Source organism: Nipponia nippon, unplaced genomic scaffold (genome assembly GCF_047370975.1).
Source record: "Nipponia nippon isolate SJK-2023a ecotype South Korea unplaced genomic scaffold, ASM4737097v1 scaffold_3, whole genome shotgun sequence".
In the NCBI taxonomy this organism is placed as follows: Eukaryota; Metazoa; Chordata; class Aves; order Pelecaniformes; family Threskiornithidae; genus Nipponia; species Nipponia nippon.
Genome location: NW_028262347.1, coordinates 69,302,832 through 69,329,405, shown reverse-complemented (window position 1 = coordinate 69,329,405; position 26,574 = coordinate 69,302,832). Strand labels below are relative to the sequence as shown.

The 26,574-nt window shown below is 41.8% G+C and overlaps 1 protein-coding gene across 29 annotated transcripts in view; it reads right to left on the bottom strand.

Moving 5' to 3' along the window:
• The window catches only part of CACNA1C (calcium voltage-gated channel subunit alpha1 C), a 487,583-nt gene that overhangs the window by 111,675 nt on the left and 349,334 nt on the right, over positions 1–26,574 (bottom strand). For 28 of the 29 annotated variants that reach the window (XM_087765421.1, XM_087765445.1, XM_087765446.1 and 25 more), the window contains 4 exons: positions 13,069–13,159; positions 3,896–3,922; positions 1,650–1,810; positions 620–845 (listed from right to left, as the gene is read on the bottom strand). In XM_087765421.1, coding sequence (XP_087621547.1) covers positions 620–845; positions 1,650–1,810; positions 3,896–3,922; positions 13,069–13,159 — 505 coding nt within the window. Of the gene's footprint in view, positions 1–619; positions 846–1,649; positions 1,811–3,895; positions 3,923–13,068; positions 13,160–15,173; positions 15,249–26,574 lie in introns of all 29 variants that reach the window. The other variant, XM_087765448.1, reaches the window with a different exon arrangement.

The following is a 26,574-nucleotide window of genomic DNA, read 5'->3' as shown; positions in this document are numbered from 1 at the left end:
AAGAAGGAAAAGGAAAAAGAGGGCTGACTGGAGTCTGGAAAAGTCTGGTTTCTTTGTAAAGCTGCTGCTTCATGCTGGACGCCTCTGAAGGAGAAGGGCTGTCAACGTCCTTTGCCTATAGCTGCTGGTGTTGACATTATCTCCCACTCAGGCCACTGTTGAGTCTACTGGAACTGGCATGGGCTCCCCAGTCCAATGTCGTTTTGGCTCAAAGCAGTCTTTCAGGCTCCTCTCTGTCACCATAAAGCAACAGAAAAGGTCACAAGGCTATCTGCTGTTTTGTTTTCACTTTCCCTTTCGCAGGGAACCCTAAGAGCCCACGCTCAGCTCTCGTTACCCTTCCAGATTTTGGTTTAACAATCTGAATGCCATCAAGTGTCTCCAGCCCCCTATGCCAGACTCTTCACCGATCCTTACCGTTCACATCAGGGATATCCAGTCTGTACAGCCCTCCCCATCCTGCCAGAGACTTCAGAAGATGAGGACTGTCAACCTAGCACTCTCACTACCCAATTAGTAGTAGAAAAAGTGAAAAAACAGGGATGTGAGTGACTTGTACCTATATATGTTGTGCATTGAGCAGTAGCCCTCCTTCATTCCCAGAGAAGCACAAAAGTACCTTGTGATTTTAAATATTCTTAGGAGTCGAACACATCTCAACACAGAAATGCCCAGTGGTGACATGATCTTTGTCTCAACCAGGATCGTTTCCAGGATTCCTCCACACACAATGAAACAGTCAAAGCGGTTGAAGAGGGACACAAAATAGGCCTGGAGACCAAGGCTGTACATCTTCAGCAGCATCTCTGCCGTGAAAAGAGCTAGCAGCACCTTATTGGCAGTGTCTCATGAAAAACAAACAGAAACAGATTAATGAAACTTAGTCAAAAGATCATCACATCTAACCATCATAGGCCCTTGCCTATAAGAAACCTCTTCTGGGATCAGTCTGAAAGGTTAACTTCATATCAGCTTGGGTCAAAGAATGGACTTCAAAAGCATGGGCATCTCATTCACAGAAATGTTTTACAAAGGTGCTTACAGCAATTCTTATGTACTGCACATACAGCTGCGATGTATTACACAACCACACAACCTCCATGGCAGGGACATGCCTTCCTGTGCACGACCTCCCATCACACTTGTCATCTGCAGATGAGAGTGGGAATAGAAGAGCTGCTGTGCTACCTACTGCTGCTTAATTAAGCCTTTCAGCTGCTCTCACCTCCAGTGAGGATTCAACTGTTCTGCAGACAGAAGAACTTTACAAATCACTCTTCCTTCCTCACCTCCGTGGTAACTGGAATTTATCATAAATGCCATTTCAGGGAAAACCTTGGAGAAACTGTGGCTCCCAGTAGCTGTCCATAAATTGGAAATCCAGTTGCTGCAAATATATACTTAGCTTAAGCTCCTGATTTCACCTACACCCAGTGGAACACTGCTTTGGCTGGAATCAAGGAACTTGCATTTTCCCTGAAACTTCTCCCACTGCAGGCAGATATTTTGTTGTATTATTTAAGATCCTCCACAGACAGAGGACTATTCGGAGCTGTGTATGCTCCTTTTACGTTGTGTGCACTAGCTCCTCCCTCAGCCCCCTTTTTTGACACTGACCACAACAAACAGAACCATCAGTCTCTCCTCACCTTGGACCTCCGTGAGCCAGTCTGGCTGGTTGTAGTGTTCAGAGGCAATGGTAAGGGTGTTGAGAAACACAAGGAAGATCACCAACCAGTAGAAAACATTGGACTTGACAGCAGCACGGCACTTTCTTCTGCAGAATCGATTCCATCGGCGCCAGTAGCGACTTGAAAAATTGGAAAAGTTCTTTTCAGATAGAGATCCTTAGGCTATTGCAAATCTCTGTCAAGAGAGACTCTAGTCTTGATTTATTGTTCAAGAGTGGTAGAGAATAACATTAAAGTTCACCCTGAGAAATGTTGTCTCATTCTCATCCGAGTCGACAGTTATGATCATCCTTCCTTTAGCTATAGGAATAAAGTTAGTCTTAAGCCAATTTGCAACATTTAAGGGTGAATAAACCTCTTCAAGCAATGTCTTAATCTGATTAAGACATCCAACGCAGCTACCCTGAGAGGTTTTTTAGCCTAGTTCCCACAAAAATAATTATTCTTCTTGTATTTAGTGCTTGTGGCCTGCAATGGGACCTTGCCCAGCCTCAGGATAGTCAATGAAAAGATACCCTCTATATACTATAGACCTTTGGATTAAGTCCTTGGAGAGACGAGGTCAAATAAAATCCATGGAACATTTCCAACATTCAGCAATGTTCAGGAGTAAGCCCAATATAAGAACTAACTGTGAACAGAAAAAAAACCCAACAACTTAAGGGACCTCAGCATCTCACCTTCATGCCTGGAACTAAGGATACCATTTGCTAATCAACAGACCTTTTAAAGTTTGCCTTCCATGAACACATCCCCTTGTGTCACTGATTTCTGAGGGTAATTACTAACCACAGAAGATATTTAAAGCTAATTACACACCTCCTACTCTTCAGAATTTAACTTGCATAGCAACCAGTTTCCAGGCAACACTTGTCACTGTAAAATAAATCTAATAGTTTTATATAGATATTATATACATATATGTGTGTGTGTTGTGCACGCATGCACAACATTACAGGAGGAGAGAACTTTTCTTGGCTAGTCTTCTCTTATGTGTTATTTCCAGTGATAAACTATGGCTGTGCTTGAGGTCAGGGTTCAGCATCTACATGAACTAAAGCCAGGCAATGTGAACATTGCACACTGGCCAAGAATTTTGCAACATTTTAACAGGTAATCAAATCCAGGCTGTTTTAGCTATGCAATTTATAAAGGCACCCAGTCTAGCTAGCACAAACATTTAATAAGAGTTGTGTGTTTTGCAGTGGATTTGGGACAAGAAATGATCTTCCCAACTTTCAAAATGGGCACAATACTTAGACATTCATGCTGTCATTAAATCATTAGCAATCCCACACACTTTTGTGTGTACTTGTGCACAAATGTGCATGCACCCGACCATGTGATGATACAAGTGGGTTTTTGTGCTTACACCTACATACAAATAAATCTGTGGATTGTAGGAATGTGATCATGTATGCAACTCTATGCACAGGGATGCATATAGGCAGTACGTACACATATGTGCATTCCTGAATTTACATTACTGTTCATTATTTAGGTAAGCTGAAGGACAGAGTTGCTCACTTGTTCCAGTTATTCTGAAAATTAATTTAGTTTTTTTATAGAATTGACTTTGAATTCAGAGTTATGGAGGCAGCTGGGCTCTTACTGAAGAAGCAGAAATGGACTGGGACCTCAATAACCAAGTTCCATGAGGTCAGTCAGCCTTTCCAATGGAAACCCACAGACGACCACCTGGGGATGGCTTTGCATTTGCAAAAGCTTTAAGTCAACAGAAAGACAAATACCACCAGAAAAACTCCACATCTCCCATGGTGAAAGGGAGCATTTCACAAATAAGATGCAAACCTCATCAGTTGAAAGATTTACAATCAAGCAGAGTAGAGCAACAAAGTGTAGGAAAGGGAACCTTGAGCTGACAGGGTTGATTGTTGATAGATGTAGTATCATTATGTGGTTGAACTTTTTTTCTTCTGCTTTTATATTTTATGGCTTGAGATATGTAGGTAGCAATCAGATAGGTATTTCTGAGTGAAATACTGTCAGTAGTCCCTGTGCCTTCTTATTTCAGTATGAAACTAAGAAATCTTCATTTTTGGTAGATGACTGACTAAAGCCTGACAGGTTTGGCAGTATCTCCTAGAATCACCATTGTGTCCCACAGATGCAGGAGTAAACCACTTCACAAAGTAAGGAACAAAGCCAATGGAAAGGAGGAAAACCAAGTCAGTTTTACTTACCTAAACTTTGATTTTGAGATCCGATGCCTGAAAGATAAGAATTGCCATTAAAGTCTCTGAAACTGTCCCGTACCTCCCAGGCTTTTATGAAAATAGCAATAGAAAGAAACAAAGTTAAGCTCAATTTATTTTTTAATGGATGCTGTTTTCCTCTTGAATCCCCTGTAAGTCAATGTAGGTACTGGGCATGGCTAGAATTCCCCGATATGCAGATCTTGTTTTTTGGCAGGAGTCATGCCGTGATGGGATTCTACCACCTACAGACATCAGTGAACTAGCTTTTCTCTTGGGTAAAAGGCTGGCCTAATGCTAGGGGCACTCTACATCTGCTACCAAATTTCTTTTTCAAGTATTACTCTCTTTTCTTTTAGTCACTAGTTTTTTTCTTATATTAAAATATGCTTGATTTTATACAGACAGACTTGTTGCTTTCACACATCACCTGTCAGTTCAGGATATATAAGCACATTATGAAACCACGGGGAAAATAATTCTTTCTTTTTTTCCAGCAATTGAAGGAAAGACAGTGCATGGTGGATATTTTCAAACTTAGATACTAACATTTATTTGTCTTTTTAATCTATGTAAATTGGTTTGAATTCAAAAGGGTCCAAACAATACCAGATTCTGTTGCTATCAATGAAATTTTGGGAATTAAGCATTCCTGAAAATTTGGCCGTGTTCCCCCTATATATGTTTTTAAATATCTAATTCCATGCACTTGGATTTATTCACCTAAATAATTTCATTAACCTTTTACAAGAAGTCACAGGCAAAGCTAGAGATAGACCCCAATTCTCTAACCACTGCCTTGCTCTGCTTGACACATCCTGTGAGGCCTTTGAACTCTCTGGCTGTCTATTGGTACATACATAATGGTGTGCAGAGAGAATTAAAGGCATGTGGATGCAATGACATGAGTCAGAGGTGATTTAGGAAGCTGCAAAATCCACTACCAATAACAGAAGAAATGAGAATCTGGGGAGTGACTATGAACAAGATATTTCTGCTGGGTTGAAGCATTTCTTAAGGTTCCCTCTATGACAGGAAAGTGATTCATTGTTGACAACAGTCAGCAAAGGTCTTACTGTACTGGCTTAAAAATGGATTCACTGTTAGTAGACATGAGACAAAGTAATTCTCAAAGCATCTCACACTACTTTCCGTAGCAGTCTTAAAAATGCTTATGTCCCTGTTTGAGGACACCAGTCACTGACAAGTAATCAGTGATGGGTCAGTTTCCTTATGTGGAAGAGATTTTAGTGATAGGAACATTTCACAAGCAGATAGTCCAAGCCAAAAAAAAAAAAAAAAAAGCCTTTGCACGGAATACATCATTCCTGCTGTGTCACAGGCAGCTTGTCTAGGCCACATACTAGGCAGCAGTGTGGTTACAGACACATGCAAGAACTCTTTTGATAAAGAAGAAATAATGAACTGGCTGAACAGAATGCTAAATTATGCTGCAGAGACAAAGTGAGCTTTAACAAGGATGACGAGTGAAGCACCTACAAAGCACATCCTTAATGTTAAAGCTATCCCAACTTCTCACTGAGAATTCTTGCTCGATAAGCACTACCTACAAACTGTAATGGGTCAGATTTACAGGCAACAGGAAAGAGGGCTCAGACAAAGACAGGGGAAAGAAAAAGAGGAAAAAATCACAATGAAGGAGAAAGCTGGGCACAGAAAAGGAGATTGCGAGGACTTTCATAGGAAAAGGCGGGGGCAGGAGGAAAAGAGAGCAAGAGAGATGTCATGGGAAACCTGCCTGGTGTAAGGTGAAGGACAGGGAGTGTGAAGTCCTCTGGTGACCTCTCTGGCTAATGGTTTCCCAGTAAGGGAGCTGTATGGCATTTAAGGAATCTTTTATTTATTTAAGCAAAAGAGATGTGGCAGGTGTAGTACTCATCATGCATGTGATAATTATATCTTTGGAGCATTATGAGCAGCAGCCAAGTGCATTCAGTGCTCCCACAGGTTAGTTACAGCCTCCCCCCCCCCCCCCCCCCGTTGCCTTACTGCTATGGCAGAAGGCTTTATCACATGTGGGTGTGCTATATATATAGAACAGGACAAGGAAGGAGGAAGAGATTTATATTTAGAGGCAGAATCCAAGAGTGAAATGGAATTTTGGAAACACGAACTGTACAATAACTGATTCTGAAAACATTATGCCTGAATCTGAAACACATTTTTCAACTAACCCTTATGATCAAGAATCTTTTGTCTTTCAGAACCAGGGTTAACTACGTCATATAACAGAAATGCCTTTATGACATCACTAGGGGCTGTCAAATAGTCTGGATTTGGGGCTGTGTCATGGCCTCTTTGCGACACTCCAAAGTGGCACTTGCCAGGGGTTCAGGGTGGACCAGATTCTCTGCTGAGTTTAAACATGGATCTCTCACATCCCTGGTATCCTGGGAGCTTTATGTCACTGGGAGAAAGAGAGTGTCCCCATTTGTGTCCAGCTCTGGAATATCTTGAGAAAATATTGTTTAAAATCATGGTATAGGAGTCTAGATAAAAAACATTTCAGATCACTACTGAGTGTTTTTATCATAGGAACCATGTAAATCAGATTATCTTTCAGAAAGACAAACACAAAAATCAGACCCCTACTGTTTGACCAGCTATCTTTTAAATTCTCTAAAACTCTTCTAACCTTACATAGTCATGTACCACATACAGATAAGACAGTGAAACTCAAAGATTTTATCAACATAAGCTCAGGATAATCAGCATAATTCAAATGTAGTAAGATATCCCACATTCTAAGAGATAAAGTCTTCATATTTCTGTTCATGGTGGACACCAGAGAAGAGAAACTATGCACTTGTGAAGGATGTGACACTCTTGTATAACAGGGATTGAGGACTTTGTGTAATTGTACACACAACAAACAATTCTGGGAAAATCTTGTAGGTCTCCAAGCATGACACAAAGGCCATGTTACAGTTGTTTTCTGGGTGCAGAAATTACTAAACACGACCATGAAATTATCTGGCATGCTGGTCACAACTACTTTTACACTATATGATCCTGCCTATGGGCAACTATCTTCATGAGGACTTACAAAAGCCCTTGGATGCTAGTAAATCTCAGAAAATCAGTAACACAGAAATTTACTTACTATGCCTCTAGGTTATGCATGACTTTGGGGAACGTCCAAAGAGCTGCATTGTGCATATCTTACAGATTTTAGAAATGTGAGAACACAGTCCTGGTGTGATATTGATTCTGTTTTGGTGCAATATGGTCATTCATGCCATTACTGGTCAAGCAGCACAAAAATTTTTCCCTCTCTCTATTCCTGCTGATGATATTTCATTGCTTCTAGTCAGGATGCTGGCATCCCCGAAGAGAAGTCCATGCTAGGGTCCTTTTTCCACATATGACTGGGACAAGAGCATATAGTGACTTGGCATTTTCAGGAATGTATGCTGATAATCTCTCAGCCTAAAAAAGTGTTAGGGCTAAGTTCTACCCTCAGCTAAGCCTCTGCGATTCACACTGAAGGCCTCCATCCTTCTGCCTGCTATCCTCCATACAACAGAATTAACACTGGGCAGTTGTACAGGGACATAAAATGACCATTTCTCATTTCTGACCATTAATTAAAAGCTTCCAGCAAAACAGAACAGATGACTGGCCCTGGAGAACTTGTGTTCTTATGTGGACTGAGATCCTCCTGCTGGGGCAATCACCGAATTTCAGCAGAGTCTACACAGCAATGCCTCTTCTCTTTTTTTATGTTCTTGCCCTTCTTGCAGAAGCAGTGGAGAGCATGCCGACCTGATGGGAGTGATGCTGGTTTTAAGAGAGAGGTGTTGTTGGCCAGCAGCAGCAAGAAGCTACAGAACACCCTTAAGAAAACCAGATCTGTCTAGCTTAGAATTGAGCTGGTTTGCTATTCAACAGGCTTTCTTACAGGCTGGGAAAATAGGCCAGCACTTCAGCATTTAGTGAATAATCTTGCTCTCCCTGTGGCAAGTCACAGGCAAAGCCTGTCACAGAATTCGAAGTAGGAAGATAATTCCTCCTCCACAAGGGCATGCTATTGTCCTTTAGACACATATCTAGAGCTGACTGTGAATATCAAAACCACCTTGCTCATAATAAATCGGAGAGCAGTAGCTGAGGCTGACACATAAGGGTTGATCCTGCTGAAGTCAGCAGTGGTTTCAGAGCTTTTGGCAGACTTTTCTTACCACTGCTCCTGATGTGATGGGGACTTTGGTCCTCACAGAAGGAGGCTATCTTCTCATTAGGTGAAAACCAGCAGCAACTATAGCGAACCTGCAAGCAAACTGACTCTTTCGCCTTTACCACTGGCTTCTACGCTGATTATTGCAAAAACTGCATAGGATCTATTTTCCCAGCCAGAAAAGCACCAAAGGAAAATCACTGATGGTTCAGCTGCCAGGGAAAGCTTCCATTGTTCATAATATTTTCAGGACACACTGTTTTCAGTTGGAAAGCCAGTGTAGGTTGTTCATTTTGTTTTATCCTGTTCTATTGTTTTAACCCTCTTTGATGGAAAAGCAATTGAACTGTCCCCCAAATGTATGGAAATCCTGGCCAAGGTGAAAATGCCAAGTGGCTTACTGTTTCAATGAAAGCAGATAATTTTAAGCTTTCTTTCCCTTTGAGCTCAATTGCTTCACTTTTCTATCGAGGCTCTATGGAACATTAGCTTCCACAAAGGTCTTTTTTTTAGCTAATACATATGTATAAAAGCAAGCCCTATTGTGGCACTCCAGATCTGTATGGTTGTATTAGAAAATGAACATTCTGGTTGTATTGGAAGATTGTATACGCTGACATCCCGCACAGAACAGATTACTACTGATTATGAGCAATAGCGTGCCCTCAGGAATCTAAGTCCTGCACAGCAGTAACCACAGAGGCTCAGGAAAATTACCTGCTATTGGGAAGTCCTGGGTATAAGGCCTTCCTGTAAATAGTAACCCATTGCTCCTAGTTCTGGGTTTATCCCACTGATGCTTGCTGCAGAGGAAACATGTTTTTTTGTACCCAGAGGCAACAGGTTTTTAAATCTGTGACACATCAGAAGTAAGATAAGTTCCACTTCCAAATGTTGTCCTTGAGGATAAAAGCTGTTGTGTTTCTACTGCAGGGCAGATATCAGTGCAGTACAAGGCAAAACCATGACAGGGATGATAGACTGTGGAAGTTGTGGGATGCTTTTCAATGTCCTGTGGAACCCTACAAAACCTTTTTCAAATTCAGATGCCTGATAAAGCTAACACCCATGTTAGGAAGGGAACTACTCCCCACCACAGCTCTCCTGGTGGCAACAGAATTACACCAGGAATGCATGTGAATGAGGGTTTTTTGTTTTAGTTCTAAGAAACTGGATTTACACAATAAGCAAAGAGAGATTAGATGTTAGATTCCTCCTGAAACTCCTTTTGCTGGTTTGAAGACTGGCATTGCTCCAGACAGCACAGCTGATGAAGGCAGTTTCTATAGTATGGATACTATAGAAATAAAAGCTTCTTTGAGACAATTCATCAGTAGGAGATAGCTTGTGTTTGAGAGGTACTCTCCTGATCTCACATAGCATATGTCTCTGTGGAGCTGAGAAAGGCTGTCAGGGAAGATCTCCTTTTCCAAAAGACATGCTTGAGCCTGGCTTCTCAAGCAGATCTTTCTGTCATTCACAGACCCAGCCTTTCAAAGCTCTACAGCTTTTTATAAGAACAGAAAGAACAGCCAGTAATTCTAATGTCAATAAAAGTGCTTTTTCTTTCAGTCTCCTGGGTACTTTTTTCCTTTTATCATGAGCACATTCTGATGGCAAGGTCAGCCTGTCACCATGGTGGTGGTGCTGGGGTGGTTAAATGCCCTAGCAGCCTGATGCCACTAAATAAATAAATATATTACCTTTCACTGGAAATCTCCCTGTTGCTTCAGTCATGTCTGGTTGCAGCCTGCCTAGTGCAGTCTCTGCCCTCTGGGAAAAAATGTGTTTATAGCAAGGCAATGGGGACTGATGGCCACTAGGTGATTTTAGCAAGCTGGTAAAAATGAAGACTTGTCTGCAATAGATGAAACTCAACAATTGAACAAAAAACTTGTCTAGCCATTTCAACTGTAAAAACAAAATCCAGAGGGCAGATGACTGCTCAAAAGTCCGGGCCTAATCTTCAACTAGAGTAAATTAGGATAGCATGACTATCATTATTAATGCTTACTGAAAGTCACTACTACTAGATAAGGAACTTACTCGAAAAGCTCAGCCGACTTCCTACATGAATTACCTCTACTCTTGAACACTGGGCCATATTCTGATGCTTTTAGTCATGTTCCAATAAAGGAAAATACTCATTTGAATAAATTTTTGCTTACATTTTATATGTTCCAGCATGAATATTGGCCTATGGGAGGTTTAAATGAAGGCTCAGTAAGAAGAAGTGGACTTAATACTTCTTGAAACCAGGAAGGCTGGTTTCTCTCTCTGCATGAGTGTGTGATACAGTTACAAAACAAACCAGAAAGGCGTCCAAGCCTCAGAATTAAAGGTAGATCTGAATTTACCCGTAACTGAGGAATTTGCAGCTCTACAAGTTTGAAGCAAACATTTTACAAAAGCAGAAAGCACTGGCAGAATTTGTATCTCACTCCAGAATTTAAAATACAATGACCAACCAGGAAAATGAATGGCTGTAAGGAGCCTATCCATCTCTTCGAGATGAAAAGCAGTCTGAGTGAGGCCTTGAGGATCTTAACTGTCCTTGGGTAACGGGTAAAAAAACCCATCTCAATAACAGACTTCAATTCCCCTACTATACATCACTCATTTTCAAATGAAGTGGAAAGTGGCAAGGAAACTGTTTATCTCCATGAATCCTACGTGTCCTGCTCTGGTGAAACTTAGGGCCTTGTTTTAACATTTACAACATGGGAAGAAGAAATGAAGCTCTATCTTCCTGTCATTTTCCTATGTCTTCTTCCCTAAAATGTGTTGGACATAGCCGTCACTTCTCCTAATGCCAGGAGTATAGTGATAGCAGTGCCAGACTGCAGTACTGCCACTCTCCTGTGGGCACATTGGGCTATTTTAAGTAAATTCCATTCTAAGTCACAATTACGTTTAGAGTTGGGTTTAACTTCAGCTCTCCTGGCCACATTCCAGCTAAGATAATTATGTTCTGCTTGCCAAAATTCCCCATGCAGTTTCAGTGCAAAACAAGCTATCCCTCATACATCTCCTTATACACTTGTGCCCTTTGTTTTTAAACACCTGTCACATTTTACCCTGAAGGTGGCTGAACTCTAATGCTGTGAAAACAATCCCTGCATTTACAGTTCATAAAGTGCTTTAGGATCCTTTGGGATTAAAGACATTAAATTAATGCAATCTGTAATATTAAAAATATATGCAACTTTATAGTAACAGCTGCCATTGTTGTTGGCACTGTGTAGCACCAGGGGACCCATTGTGTTGGGAAGCATAACTGCAGAACAGAGGTGGTTCTCCAAATTGGATCCAGCTGGAAGAAGTGGTCACATATATCCAGCTGCTCCTTCCTGTAATGCAACAAGAGCACAAGCAACTTGGTGGGGTGCTAAAGGGAGGGCTACAACTGCCTCAGTGCTGTGAATAGATCTAGCCTGGTTCCTTCAGAAAAGAGTTCATAATCTAAACTAAAATGCCAGACTCGGCAGGTAGGCAACAGCAGGCAGGTGAAGGAAAGCTATCACAAATAATTTCTCCTTGGGTTTGTAAGTCGCTGGCTGACACTTACAGGAAAGCAGATTGAATTTACAACATATTCCACATATTACATCTTGTCATGCAGATAAGACCTCCTCCTCTTCGGTTTGTAGAGGAGAGGGCCAAGGGTGTGTGTGGGAGATACAATCAAGGTTTACGAAGTCATGAAAGTGATAGATAAGCTGAATGAGGAACTCTTGATCACCAAATCTCACAGTATTAGAAGGAGAGGGCATTGACTGAAAGTAGTAGTAGATCAGCTTAAAACAGATACAAGAAAGTACTTGTCTACACAGCAGGCAGTGAACTTCTGAAACCTGTTGCCACAGGAGACTATGAGGGCAGACAGCCTCAGTGGGTTCAGATAAATCCATGGACGACGGGTCCATAAATGGGCACCAAAGGCAAAAAGCACAAGTGTGGCCTCTAACATCTCTAACCCAATAATCATAAATTTGGGGGCAGTAAAAGGGGACTGGAAAGTAGGAAATGGCCAGGCTTGCACACTTGCCCTCCTGTCACTGTCAGGACTTGAACACTGGGCCAGCTGAACCACAGGTCTGACAACTAGAGCATTTTGTGTGTACTTAAGATCAGCATTTGACCAACACTGAAGGGCTCAAGGTATGCCCAAGGACAGGACAGAGCCTCAAAATACTGCAGCATGGTACAATGTGTAGCACTGATATGCTTAGCCCATTTTTCAAGGAAATTTGGAGGGACTAACATATTCCGCCACAGCATAAAGTCCATTCTTGTTCAGGTCACGCAAAAAGGAAGAAAGGACCCCCCCTTGCCTATTCTTGCTCTCTGTGATGCTAAAAAATACACTATATAATATGATGCTATCTCACACATTCTTGAGCATCTCCATTAATACAATGGTGCAATTTCAAGGAGACATTACTCCCTCCCAACTGATGCATTTCTTTGTCACTACAGTATTGTGTTCAGCATTTAAAGGGTGTAATTCGGGCTGCAGGATGGGAGTTATCATCCATGTATTTCTATTACAAGACACCGAAAGCATACAAGAATCATTAAAGAAATTAAAATAGACCAGTCATTTCCACTCTTTGGTCTACATATACTGGATTTGATTATCTATCACCAAAGAGGAATTTAAAAATAAGAACACCATTATCCATCAGTTCTTCTTTTAGCTATTACGCAAAACCAGATCTGCTTATCCTGGGCATTCTGTGCTTTATTTACATCTATGTAAATCCAGAGGCTCTCCACTAATGTCCAGAGTGAATTTACACTGCAATTAAGATAAGAACCAGGATCAATATATCTTATGCACTCTCTCCTTTCACCCATTGTGGGGTTGTCTTCCCCTTAAAAAGCCTGGCATTTGCCCTGGCTTTAACGCACCAAGCTCAATCCAACCCCTAAATACACATATCTGTATACATGTACTCACGCTAGCCTAGCACCGCAGTTTTCTCCTTCAATATCTGCTCCAGGGACGTTGTCTGTGTTCACGGACTCGGTCTCACTGGTGGGCATGCTCACTGTAAGAGTCAAAGGGAAGAAAAAGAGAAGGTTGGCCATTAGAACCTGGCACATCTATTAATGAATCACATGAGCGAAGGAACTGGCTTAATGAAAAGACCCTCAGCTGCAGCTCCTGAGGATTAAGCAATATGCCGAGCAAGTCTAGTGCCTCCCTGCACAGGCCAGGCTGGGCAGGTAGGCTTCAGGAACATACACAGGTTACTCAAATGCTAAAGAAAAGGGAAGAAGCAGCACTGTCTTTCTTTCAGAGTCAGTTCCTGGAAATTTTATGAATGAGAACCATTGAAAATTAGAGAACCTGGCAAAGCCAACAAAGAAGCTTTTGCTTGATTCAATGGAACACTTAAAAAAATGCCCCTTTACTTGCACCAGCCCAACCATCTCACTGCCCTCCCCAATCTCTTGTGCAATGAGTAGAGTGCAAATAAAAAGTACCAGATTGACAGGTATTCATACAAATGGCTTCTGTTAGCCTGATAGCAAGTACCACATAAATAATACTGATGGCTCATCTGTCATATACTAACTATTAATGTGTTTCAACCTTACACTTATAAACTAGACCTACAGGGATAAGAGGGGAACTCAGACTCTCTGACCCATTCAGATATTACTAACAAAGGAACTAATGAACATAGACCATGGTGGAGATTTTATGTTGACGCCCACCAAATGAGAACTGGACAGAATCTCACAGGCTTTTAGAGAAGTATCATGGAACAAACATCAAATGAAAGCAACCTCAGGTGTGAACCTATCTCACCTGGATCCAAGGACCTGTCACATCTTCTATCTGCTAGCAAACCTCAATATTTTATTTGCTTCTACAGATCACAAAAAAAAAAATAAATCACAATTTCCATTCCACCAGTTGCTCCCAGCTCCTATATGAGCTCTAATAACTCCTTAATATATAATCATTCAACATAAGTTAGGACAGTGGATAGATCCAACATGTGCCCTCTTCCCTCCTCCCCCCTTTTCAAATACACAAAACAAATGAAAAAATGATACTTAAAACTGAATGATGGAGGAGTTAAACAGATCTCTCAGATGCGTGGTAGAACTTCAGAACATGACCTGTATTAGTAGTTGGATATATATCTCAGATGAGACTTGAAAGCATGCACTATTAGCTGTTGGACAGGCTTCTAACAGCCTGTAAGAATATATTACTCAATACTAAGAACATAACTATTTGTGGATCCTTGGTACAAAAAGAGGCCATGTAGAATAAATAGGTTCTGCATTTCAACTGGGCAGATGCTTAAGGGGCCATGGGACCAGATCTTCTTTCAGAGGCTAGAAAGATATCGGAAGGTTCTTCCAAAGAGGTCCTGGGTTCCTGCTTTGAAAGCATTATGGTAGAAACGTCCCTCAAAGTGAACTATCTTTCCTTCATCCCATCCCAACAATTCACATGCCTACAACATATGTCTTGGGAAATCTAAAGTTCTTCTGCTGTGTTCTTAGGACCATATAAAATAATGGACTCTCTAGTACTCTTGACATAACTATAAAATATTGTACTCTAATGGTGTCTGTTGCTTTACAAAGACTAGATGTTTTAATAATCTTGTCTGTTTGGAAAGACAAATAAAGGAGTCAACTGAATTCATATTTTGATGCACATGAAACAGTAAAGTAAGCTGTAAGAAAAAACAACATTCATAATTAAAATTTTTCGTCCAGACTAAGCCCTTCAGGAAAAAACCAAAACGTTGATATTTCGCAAGTCATCTTTGAAGATGAGGTAAAGCACTTTCAAGACATATTTGAGCTTATTTGCAAATGGAAAACAATTTTGAAGACATTAGCACGAGATTGATTTGCAGAGCAGCTTATTATCTTGAGTGCATGAAGAGGACACTGCACAAGCAATAGAAAAAGCAAGGCACGCACATGCAGGAGTATACAAAGCTATATTATATGTCAGTCTGTATAGAGATATATAGACACACACACACACAGATATATGCAGTGTGGACACCGAGTGCAGTGGAACATTACCATGGGTTTCTGTGGAGTGACTAAACCAAGCAAATTTTCCTTTCTTCTTATCAGGCAAGCCAGCTGGAGTGCTTCCTTTCACAGACAAGATGGTCAGTGTCAAGTACCAGGAACAAGACATCAATAGAGAACATGCAGCCAGTGACAGGCAAAAGAAAAAAACAAGGAACTCAGCTTACACATGACATCCACGTCTATCTGAAAACTTCATCATGTGAATTAAAAGTACAAAATTAAAAACAAAGGTATATGGAAGTATGAAATATTATAACAGATCATCAGCGGATAATTCTTCCTTGCTTTCTGCTCTTTTTTATACCTGACTTTTGAGAACATGAAGTTGTTCAATTCAAGTTTATGGGTAAAATCCTTTCTCCAGTGATATCAATGGCAAAATTAATCTGGTTTGACTGTTAGACCTATTGAAATTGATGAGACTAAGGCAATCGCATTTTGTCCCCAGGCTATCTCCTGATCCTTAGGGTCAGAATCTGGACTAGCCAATTTTTGAATGAGGTTCCTTGGCTTTCTTCCTAAACTGCTCCAATATCTAGGAACTCTTTCAAAACTGCCAGGGCTGGTAAAGGAATGTTGTTGGGGTAGTCGCATTTCTCTGTCTTTTTCCATCTCTAGAGATTAACAACCTTCATCAAGCACTCAGATGTACACTGCCTTACCCAAACTAGGATACCCCTAGACTATGCCTCATGATTTCTATTTGAGTTTACATCTGGCACTCGCCCTCTGATGTCCTCCTGCTGGATGGCTTTTCATGGCATTGGTTAATGTTGATCCTCTGCCTACTGTGCGCAAAGATCCTCAGTCCACACAGATCAGATGCGCATGCACAGAGAAGTCTTAGAGCGTACTTCACACTTCCCTAATCTTACTGCTGCAGAAAGCCAAATTAAAGTGAGGAGTGCAGGTGCAGTGGCACACGGGCTGAAGCGACTCCTGTGGTTCAGGCTAGCGTGCTGCCACGAGCTCACAGGCATTCATTACACTGCACTGATGGAAAACGTTAAGGACAATAAAAAGTATTAAGATGGTATCAAGTATAAGAGGAATGATAGCCTAGAAGTTAAAGGTCAGGACAGACAGGAGATTAGGACTGTATTCCCCAACGTGGTATGCTCTCAGCAGGGCAATCGCTTATTTTACATGGCACCTCACATCACCTTCAATATCAGGGGATAATCATGTGTGCAGATGCTGTGAGGTTCGTTCAGGCCAGTTAACGAAACCTGAAAATAGAAGATGCTGCAGGAGAGATGTATATAAACTGGGGCTGAATATGAGAGGAAGTAAATCAAATACTGCCCAGATGGCTTTCTTATCTGACTCAGTTCTCAGAGACACAGACCTTGTGCCCACACCCCGGCTCCAGTCTAGAAACAAGGCAGGCATTTTTTGCAGTCTGGGTAATTAATTACTGGAACCATGTACCAAGAATGCTGGTGGTAAATCCACCACAGGAATGTTTTAATCAGGAAGAGATGTTTTTTCTAAATGGTGGGCTCTAGTCCAGACCAGAGTTATGTTTAGGACCATGGTATACAGACTATGCCATCTCATTGACCACTTCCTCCTTGAAATTTTGGGAGCTGAGACAAAGGCAAAAAAGAGGCAAATGCAGATTTGCTCCCACATGGGCACAGAGCAACTTAGCAGTGGAAATCCTGGTGCCTCACCTCCTATGCCATGTGTGGTTCTCTGTCAACTTCAAGAAGTCCACTGCTTGTAACCAAATCAGCGATCACCAGGGGGCTTGGTTCTGCCAGAAGTAGAGGGCACATTGTCTCTCTGTGGGGTCCCCACCTCCCGCCTTCAAGCAGACCATTTAATCTTCCATCTACCACATACTTTGCGTTGAAGGTGCTTCAGTGTCCAAACTGCAGCATGGGCAAGGCAGTGATCAATCCCTGTGCGTACTATTCAACTGCCTACCTAACACCCTCAGGTATTAGGGTTAAGCAACTAAATACTGATGTATATAGGCTCACTTCAACCAAACGAGTACAGTGAACCACTAACAACAACACAGGGATAGGTCTCATAGAAGATACTACATATTTCAGAGAATCACAGAATGGTTTGGGTTGGAAGGGACCTTTAAAGATCATCTAGTCCACCCCTCCTGCCATGGGCAAGGACATCTGCCACTAGATCAGGTTGCTCAAAGCCCCGTCCAACACGAAGAACGCTTCCAATGAAGGGGCATCCACAACTCTGGGCAACCTGTTCCAGTGTACCTGTTCCTGGGGCCAATCATGGTGGCTTTGCTTACATGGCAACATCTCTTTTTGGATTTATCATCACAGCCATAATTCACTCTGGTTGATGAAATCTCCCATTAGTTACATATTCTCTAGATAGCATAGCATTTTTTTTTTAAAGGGAGGTGAAATAACTTTTTAAAGGCATGCAAGTATTTCACGGTTTCAACAGAGTGCAAACCCTAAGGACCAGTAGGTTTTATACTCTCTCTACAGTTTCTTCTGAAACCTTTGCACTTTGCACTTCTTGTGTCTTGCCACAGTGTGGCTCGTCTCTGAACGTAGACTTTTCCTCCTTGACTACCTAAACTCCAGTTTCACATTACTTACATAGCATTCCTGCAGCAGCTAAAGCAACAACAGCAGCTATGTAGCAGCTTCCTTAAAAATAAATCTGAGAAATTCTTCATGTTATGTTAATTCTATCTCTGAGACCCAACAGACAGAAATAAGGACAAAGAGTCTGCAGTCTGTGACTGGCTAGACAGACAGATGTGCAAGACCCTTTGAGGGCCTCTGTTCCATGTCACTGGCATCAAGCATTGACACCCGCTCTACTCTTGCACTAACATATGTCCCTCCTGCAACAAAATGCCCCACGGACATACAATGCATTATTAGATGGCAGGTTGCCAAAAGACAGCCAACCAGTGAAACAGAAAGCTGGCACAAGCAAATATCCTTCTGTGTAGCCCTGAGATAATTTTCCCTTTACACACTTGGAGAATAATATTTGCTCCGAGTTCAGAAATATCATTACCACTGTTGTATCTTGCATTTATGACATATTTGTCATCTCGGCAGTGGAAGTAATTCTAATATCCAGGTTTATCTCCATGGATTATATAATGTTGCCACACTTGTTGCTGAATCTCACTTTAATACTGTGACAATTTAAGACCCAGAGAAGATCATGCCTGGGCAAAGGGTGTCCAGTTCCACAAACACAGACAAAGCATAAATTTTTCACAGATTTTAATGGGACGTGTTACTACATGACTTTGCAGATCTGGGCATTAGTTTTAGAACTGGGTATGTCAGAGGCTATTCACATTGCCTGACTTTACATCTCAGATTTAGCTGTTTCAGTTAGGCTATAGAGGCAGATGGATTCCTATCACAGGATTTATGAATGCCATACTGATGTCTCCCTCAACCGTATGGACAGGCTGAGCATTTACCTTATGCCCTTGGGTTAGGTACCCGACTTGAAACAGTGTGACTATCCAACAGTATGTCCATTCATATTGAAAAAGACCCACAGTGGGTTTTTTAGATTAAGAAAAGCAACAATACACTTGATTGTGTTTTCTAATATGGTCACTTAGATGCCAGTTTCTCCAACACGCCAGTTTCTACTGGTATTGAATTACTTTGCAAAATATGGGTCTAAATCACACCTTTTGCCCACAATGGCATTTGAGGTCAGAAGGACCTGACGTCACTCCACCACCATTTCACCTTCATGTGTCACCTTGGCCATATGACCAAGCCTTTCCACATATCTGTTCAGTTTCTCTAAAAGGAGGATTATAATTCTGCACTCACCTTGCAAATCTCTCTGAGTTCTGCAGATGAAACACATTACAATAAGTGTTAAGTAATATAGTTATTGCTGATGCTAATGTCTCCCAAGCGGGACTCTGCAGAACTATAAAGCAAATCTAAAGAGCAGAGAAGTCCTGTGAATTCTTCAGCTGGGATTTAAGATTTCTTTTTTCCGCCAAGCACAACAAGAATAAATTGCAATATCCAGGCTGCTTCCTTTAACTGAATGTGCATCAAGTGAATGACTTTGTCTCCAGTAAAAACCCTGCTTCCCGTGGTGTCTCTCATGCCCATCATTTCATGAATGAGTCTATGGGCAGCTGTCAGTATATCGATCGACTCATATTTTTTCAGTGGAGAGCTCTCGTTTTAATTAATACATGAATATTCCCTAGCTTTCCTCTTCTCATTGCCTGTTTTGGAAATGCTGCACTCATTCATCTTATTCATTAATTTAAATAAGATACAGCTTTCATTCTGCTACATGCATACAATGTCTTGGGAACAATCAATGAGTATGTTCTTAAATGCAAGCAGCATGCAGAAAGTAAACTGCAGAGGTATATGATTAGTTTTCTCTAGATCTCCTGATTTTGTCAGGAAGATATACCAGATGTGACTGGGGAACTCCTTTGGGTTTTCTGTTTTGAAAAGGAGTTCTGCAATAGGAGAGCTTCTTCAGGAGAAGAGGCAAGGAAACTTGAACTCTATGTAGGATCTTGGTGGTTACATACCTTCCAAAGTTAGACGGAATGCCAATAAATCCAATGCAGTAAAAAAAATCCAGAAAAATTGTGAAAATACTTTGAAAATGCCTACCAAGGGCTCAGAGGCCAATGCTCATACAGACAGTATTATACACACGATATTACATTAAATACATGTAATATATGCACTTTGCATGACCTAATTTTGGGTTACGTACAAATGAATGCAATTGCAAGGAGAGAGCTTGATTCACACTTTCACTCAAGGTCAGCCACAGAATCTGGGATAGTAATAAAGAGCCATAAAGTGATTGCCAGCTGTATCCACTTCAGTTAAATAGAAAAGGGCTTTTCGGTAAAAAGATCTTTACACTAGTGCACCAGCAGCAAAGACGTTGCAGCTAGTATGTGGTAACAAGGCTTGTCATTACAGTGAAACCAGGCCGGGCATTGGACTGCATCACTGAAGGCTGATGCAGTGTAGCACAGTTTACTGAATGGAGCAGTAGAAAGTAGAAACATTGCTGATACTAAGATGGAGTATTGTATGGTCAAACATTTCATTCACAGATAAATTATATCTTTTATAATATAAATCGCAATGTTTATTTTTTTATATAAAAAGACTTGCTTTTACATGTCCTCCTCCCCTTATGGAGCGTCACCATATGCACATGCACATCCTGTGATGCTGAGGGGACATAGCCTTGGGCTAAGTGAATTTATACCATACACAAAGAGGAATAGGAGCGATAGCAATATCTATCAATTGCGCAGGCATGTGATTAACAGATCTGTCATTACCACATGCAGGTTACCGCGCACCTATGAATGCATTACCTTGCCACTAATTAATCTTCCTGGGACTTACTTTAGTATAACAACCTCCTCAGCTACTTTAAACAGCTACCATTTTTCTTCTTTTTATAGCAATATTGACAGTAATACCCAGCATCCCACAAATATTTGTTCATTTCAACCGGTAAGTGGAATGCACATTGCACAGAGGACCACATAACGGGCACAGTCAAATTCCTGGCCCTGCCAAGAGATGGCCTTTGCAAGCCTCATGCATGTTCTGTTCTGTATTTGAAAGGAAGAACTTAAAATCCTCTTTGCACTTCCCTGCCTGAAAAGCAAAGGTATTCTTTGCATAACCTGTGGTATCTCAAATGTCTTGTAAACACAGGATGTAGGACTCACCCGAACAAGCAGACTTTACAGAAAGGAGTCTAACTCTCTGCTAAAAAGGGCAAACCGAGCAATCTCCCTGGGTAACTGGTTCTACTGCTGAGCAAACATCTAAGCCTGTGATAGGAGTCCATTCACTGCAGAGTATCTGTCTGCAAGTGCAATGGAAGTAACTCTCTTAATCCCGGTGGCTGAAGAAGGACAGATGGGCTGGGTCACAGGGTGACAGAGCTGCTACCAGAACAGATCTTGAAAGATGTCTCTCTCCTGAATCTGGATCCTCCTATGGCATCCTAAACTGGTTTTCTTGTCTGATAAATGACTTGCATTGTTTGCCTTGTTAGCAGCAACAACTAATGTGCCAAAGTGCAAGGGATTTACTTGCCAGGACATGGTTTATAGCGTACGTGTCTGGTGTCAGTCTAATACTTTTTAGCAACCCCTCTGGTTGCCCACAGAATTCTGAAGCAATTAAAAAAAAAAAAAAAAAACACAACATAAAAAAAAGAAGAAAAGAAAGAAAAAAGGAAAAGCAAAACAATTGAGGATCTATGACTCTTTCAACAGTATTTTGTGATGGTGAACAAATCACAACAGCACATTCTGAATGGTTCTGCAAGATTTCTCTCTCATTCTTTATGATTTTTAGTAGAGGAAGGTTGGACAAGCAGCAGTGCCATCAAATGCACCTGAATTTACCCTGTAAAATGATACATGGGCACAACAAGCAGGAGCTTGAAAACCAGAAGGATTCTACTACTGCAGGCTGGTCTGGCAGGCGCCTTAGAAATGGGGGCATGAGAGCTGCAAATACTGTAGATAATGTGTTGGGAAGTGATACAAAAGTTGATAATGAACAAAACAACTAACCACAAGAAAGTGCCCTCAAGACAGTGAAACTGACAACTAAAAGAAAAAATCCCTCCTGCTTTGATTGCTTTTGTCCCTCTAATAATCATGACGCTATTCATGTTTTGCTCACTAGCATTGTTATTAATGAAAATAACCAGCACAAAAGTTTCAAGCACAAAAGTGGTTTTAAAGCTGGCCAGATGTTTTCTGAAATTCCTGTGCATGGGGGAACTTCTGCATCGGCCCACCCATACAAATATACACCTGGGTGGTGAATCAGTAACATTGATGAGGACGGCTACTTCAGCAAAAGCATCTTTGTTCTTTCAGTTCACAGCCCTGTGAATTCACCTTCCCTGCAGAGTCCAGAAGAAGCAAAAAAATTACAGAAGCTAGTTCTAGCTCAATCTGCTTATGTCATCAGAAACTCCCTGGGGAGAGTAGCTACTCACCACCTAGATTGCTGAGCTTCAAAGTGACAGATACAGCTCTGGCTGTTTCATGACATTCCTGTCTGTCACAAACCATTTCAAGGCAGGTGACGCCTGAAAACTCGGTGAGTGGCCTACAGTTTGTGAGCTAGAGCACATAAGAGGATACATCAGGACAGCAGCGACGGTTTGGATGGTGCAGCGGGTGGGGAGTCATGCCCTCGTAGCTCGCAATGGAAATCATTCCCGGAGGGAGCTCGCACAACCCTGCAGCCAGGGAGCTTAGGCAGGAATTGTGCCAATGAGAAGGCAGGTCTATCTGAGGACTATGTCTGGTATAGAAGAAGGAAACTATTCTCCTGGAGGCTGGCCCTTGTTGGCAGAACATCACAAAAAAAGGAAAAGTGAATGTGAGGGAGAAATTGGGCTGTATTATTTCAAAGGACAGGCAGGGCAACTGGGCAGAGGCTGGGCCACAGGTGAAGGGACTGTGGGAAAGAACAAGTGACCGAATATTTTCATCCGAAATACCACTCTGCAAGCTGAAAGTGTATGCTTCCTGTGTCTGGGAAGACTTAATTTAGGAGTGACTTGCTCAAAATATTTAATCATTAATATTATCAGGAAAAGAGAGCTGCAAGGCCCTGTCCACCTGAGCAGTCCTGTTGCACAGGCAGTGCCTGACAGAGATTAATTCTCAGCAAGTGTAGACATTTTCTAATAGCAGTATTCATGTGGGATGTGTGAGAAGACTTCTGGATGATGCCTTCCTTGATGGTAAACAATCAAGCAATTCAGTTCACTGATCAACAGGTACAGCAATACACACATCAGATCTAGGTCACTCTGGAGCTAGGGCTGTGTGAAAGCGCTGGACCCCTGTAGTTGCATTCATGGATCACACTGAACAGATTCTATTCAGCTTCATGATCTGAAATGGAAATCACCTCTCCTATTCTGAAATGTGCATAAAATTCTGTTTTGAAACCCCAGTCTGCTACATTTCTTCTGTGCCTAGTAAATAAAATGCTTGTGATTTTGTGTGCTCCTCCTGCACGTGGTGTTCTTTCAGACACTTTTGCTAACATAATGACTAGTCTGATACTAGACGCTATTATCACAATATCATATGAGTCAGAAGCATGAGACATGCTAGCTGGGCAGGCTGTGTGTTACTGTGCAGCCAGGAGAAAAGCAAAGAATTGAAGTTAAAGAGTTTTGCCCTTAAAGACAGCTTGTCAAACCTGTAATTAAAGCTTTTACACCTCTTGAGTAGGGCACTGAGAACAGGTCAATTACCCCAAGCCAAAGAAACAGGCATTTTATAGGGGCCTTGAAATAATAGATTCCTAGTTTGCAGATACTTCTAGCATGCAGGAGAATGAGGGACTGATAACAACAGCTTGAGCTAAGCTTAGTGTGGGCAGGTGTTATGCAAGCTTCCCTCACACAGCTGTTTTAAAGCAAGTCATTCGTGACCTGGCATAGCCCTGTTATTCTGCTCGTGGTTCTTCAAACAGCTAGATAACACACTTACATTTTGATCTGCACATCTGTGAGGATCCACACAGCTCTGCACTGCATCCTTGTTCTGATGTTTAACCCTTCTGCTACTTAAGCCTTCAAATTTTAGTGTAGTTGGTAACATCCTCATCCTGATCTCCAGCGACCCCTGTGCTACCTGTCCTTGGGTCCACTACAAGATCTCTATAATTTGCACTTAGAGGGACACATCTGATTGCAGTCCTTCCTCAAGTGGACAAGGAGAAGTGACATGCATCCTGCTGTGGTTTGCGAACTTTGTAAATGGAAATGAGGATGTGAGCAGCACTACAAACACCCATGCGCCCTAAAGCTGAATTTGAATTTAGGCCTCAAGATCTGAAAGGCCAATTCTTTAATCTGTTGACTTATCTCTACAATCCTGCTAACTGAAGAGCTGCTGTAATCAGCAGGCAGACTCAGTGCCACAGCTATTTTCAGTTCGGTTCCCCAGTTGGAAACATTTTCCTTCCCCCGCCACCTCTCCAGGCTTGATGTTGTTTATGAGATAACTGGGATGGAGAGACCTGCTTCTCTTCCCAGGAGCAAATACAACTGGAGATTTTTATCCTATTAGCAGTCTGTACTGGAGTGGATGGGAAGTTTCTCACTCAATAAGAGGAAGCGAGCAGGCACAGAGCAAGAGTGTGACTGCTGCTCCGTCAGAGCCGTGCCTGTACTGGGTCCTGCTGCAAGCTTCCCAGGCTTCCCACCAAAGTGCTGAGAAGGGCTGGGTGCCATTCACAACTGTCAGTTCTTCTCAGCTGCACCAGCACTGGCTATCAATTCGGTAACATACATACTAGTTCAGCTGTGTAATGTCGCCCAGACTCCTCGTCTCCGAGCTCTGCCGCAGGAACATCACAGCGTCACAGACCTCCTGTCAGCTACAGCTCATCGCGCTGCTCCACTGCCCTGCCTTCACAACAGCAGGGGCGGCTCTCTAACCCCACTTGCATTTAAAACAAAATACTATTATCTTTGCCTTCTTGTGTGCTCTCTTGTGAATCCATTTAAGAAAGCGATGGACTACTCGAGCTACCTTGCAGTCAGGAGCAGGGAAGATGTGACAGTTTCCCCAGGAGAGCTCTGCTAATGTACCTCCTGCCTCTCTCAGCCTGTCCTGGTCTCTTAGAGGCTTCCCAGTTCGACCCCATCCCACACAGAGCTCTTGGTCTGGGCCAAGGAATACAAGGTCTGGACCTCAGTATTTATCTTTCTGCACATGAATGTTCAAGTTATAATATAAAATACATAAGGAAGAAAAAGAGATAGGTAGATAGGTCATGATGAATACACACTTAGACCAACGGGGAAAAAAGCTCATATCAGAACAATTTCTGTTACAGTTGGTCCTATCGCATTTTTCTATCTACTAAGAACATGTTTAAGGCATTTAGCTTACAAGATCCATATTGAAGGTTCTAGTTGTACTAAATTTTCCTACATCTCTTTGGATTAACCACACTCAGTTGCCTGCTCTGAGGCACTGAATGGGATTTTTTGACATCCCACCTGGGATATGCCCTTCCAACTATCACACCACAAGAGCACAAACCCCAGATGCTGTATTTTATCTTTCAGTCTACAATGAAGGTCTTGGGTACCACAAAGTGTCTAAATTGGCATGAGATGAGTGTGTTTAGGCAGCTGAACCCCACCTATACTAGCTTTGGTTTCCTGTAAAAAGGAAGTACACACATATACTTTTAATTTGTGTATACACAGTGTTAGGCACACTGTGGCTTTGATCTCAGCTGGCATTACTGTAATACAACTAATTCTCACCCCCAATGGTTGTTTCTAACTCCAAACACATGCTCCATGTCCCTCAGCTACCATTACTGAACACCACAACCTCTCTCCTGACAGTTCTTTATACCATGTTAAAAAATCTTCAGGGTTTCAGCTGCTATCAGTCTTGCTCACCAATGCTTTCTTCTCAATGAAGAGACTCTTAAGGCTACATCCGCAATGATAACTGATTTTCAAACACTGATCAAGGGCCATTCTCACTGACTTCAGCAGGAACTGCTGATTACTCCACAGTTTTAAAACCACTTTATAAGTGCCCTTATAAAGATGTAAGACCACATGTTAGGCATCTAAAAAAATGGCTTTGCTGTATAAATATTCATCCTGGGGGTTTGTGGCATTTATTCCTAAAATTTTCTCTGGAGATCCTGATACTGAATGCCTTCTATGCCTCTCTAACCATGGGAAATAAAGCACATTCAATTTGTCAGAAGGTATGGCAATGGCAGTTTTCTCATAGACTGTTTCCTCTAATGTCCCTTCTTGAGAAGTGGAATCACAGTGTCAGTGGATAAATCTTGCCAACTTCAAGAAGTTCTTCCCAACAGGGCAGACGGAGATTAATTTATTTGCACAAAGGTGTCGTCCCCAGCTATATAAACAATGGATTCTCTCTAAAGCCTTACCTTCAAAGATATTTCTCTGTAACATGTTCGTACTATAAGAGGATTCCTACATCAACACAAGTCTCTCTTCCAGCAGGCAAAACAGAGGTGTTATCTCACCAGATAGTCTTTGCTAGGGAAATAGCTTTTACAGTAGATAAACTTAATGCCCTGTCAACATTAATGTCAGCCTCTATATGCTGTAGCTGGTCACACATCACTGCTCTAGCAGTTCTCCGTGTAATGTTGTTTGCACTCCAGGTTACAAGAATCAGGGAAGGGAGAAGCTGGAAAAAACTATAAGTTGAACAACACAGGCCAGCTCCTCAGTTGCAAGAGAGCAAGAGCACATGTAGATCACCACAAAACTTTTTCAGTCACAGAGGATCTTATAGGAAAAGTTTCTTCCCAGGCATGAACTATAGCAGCCTGGG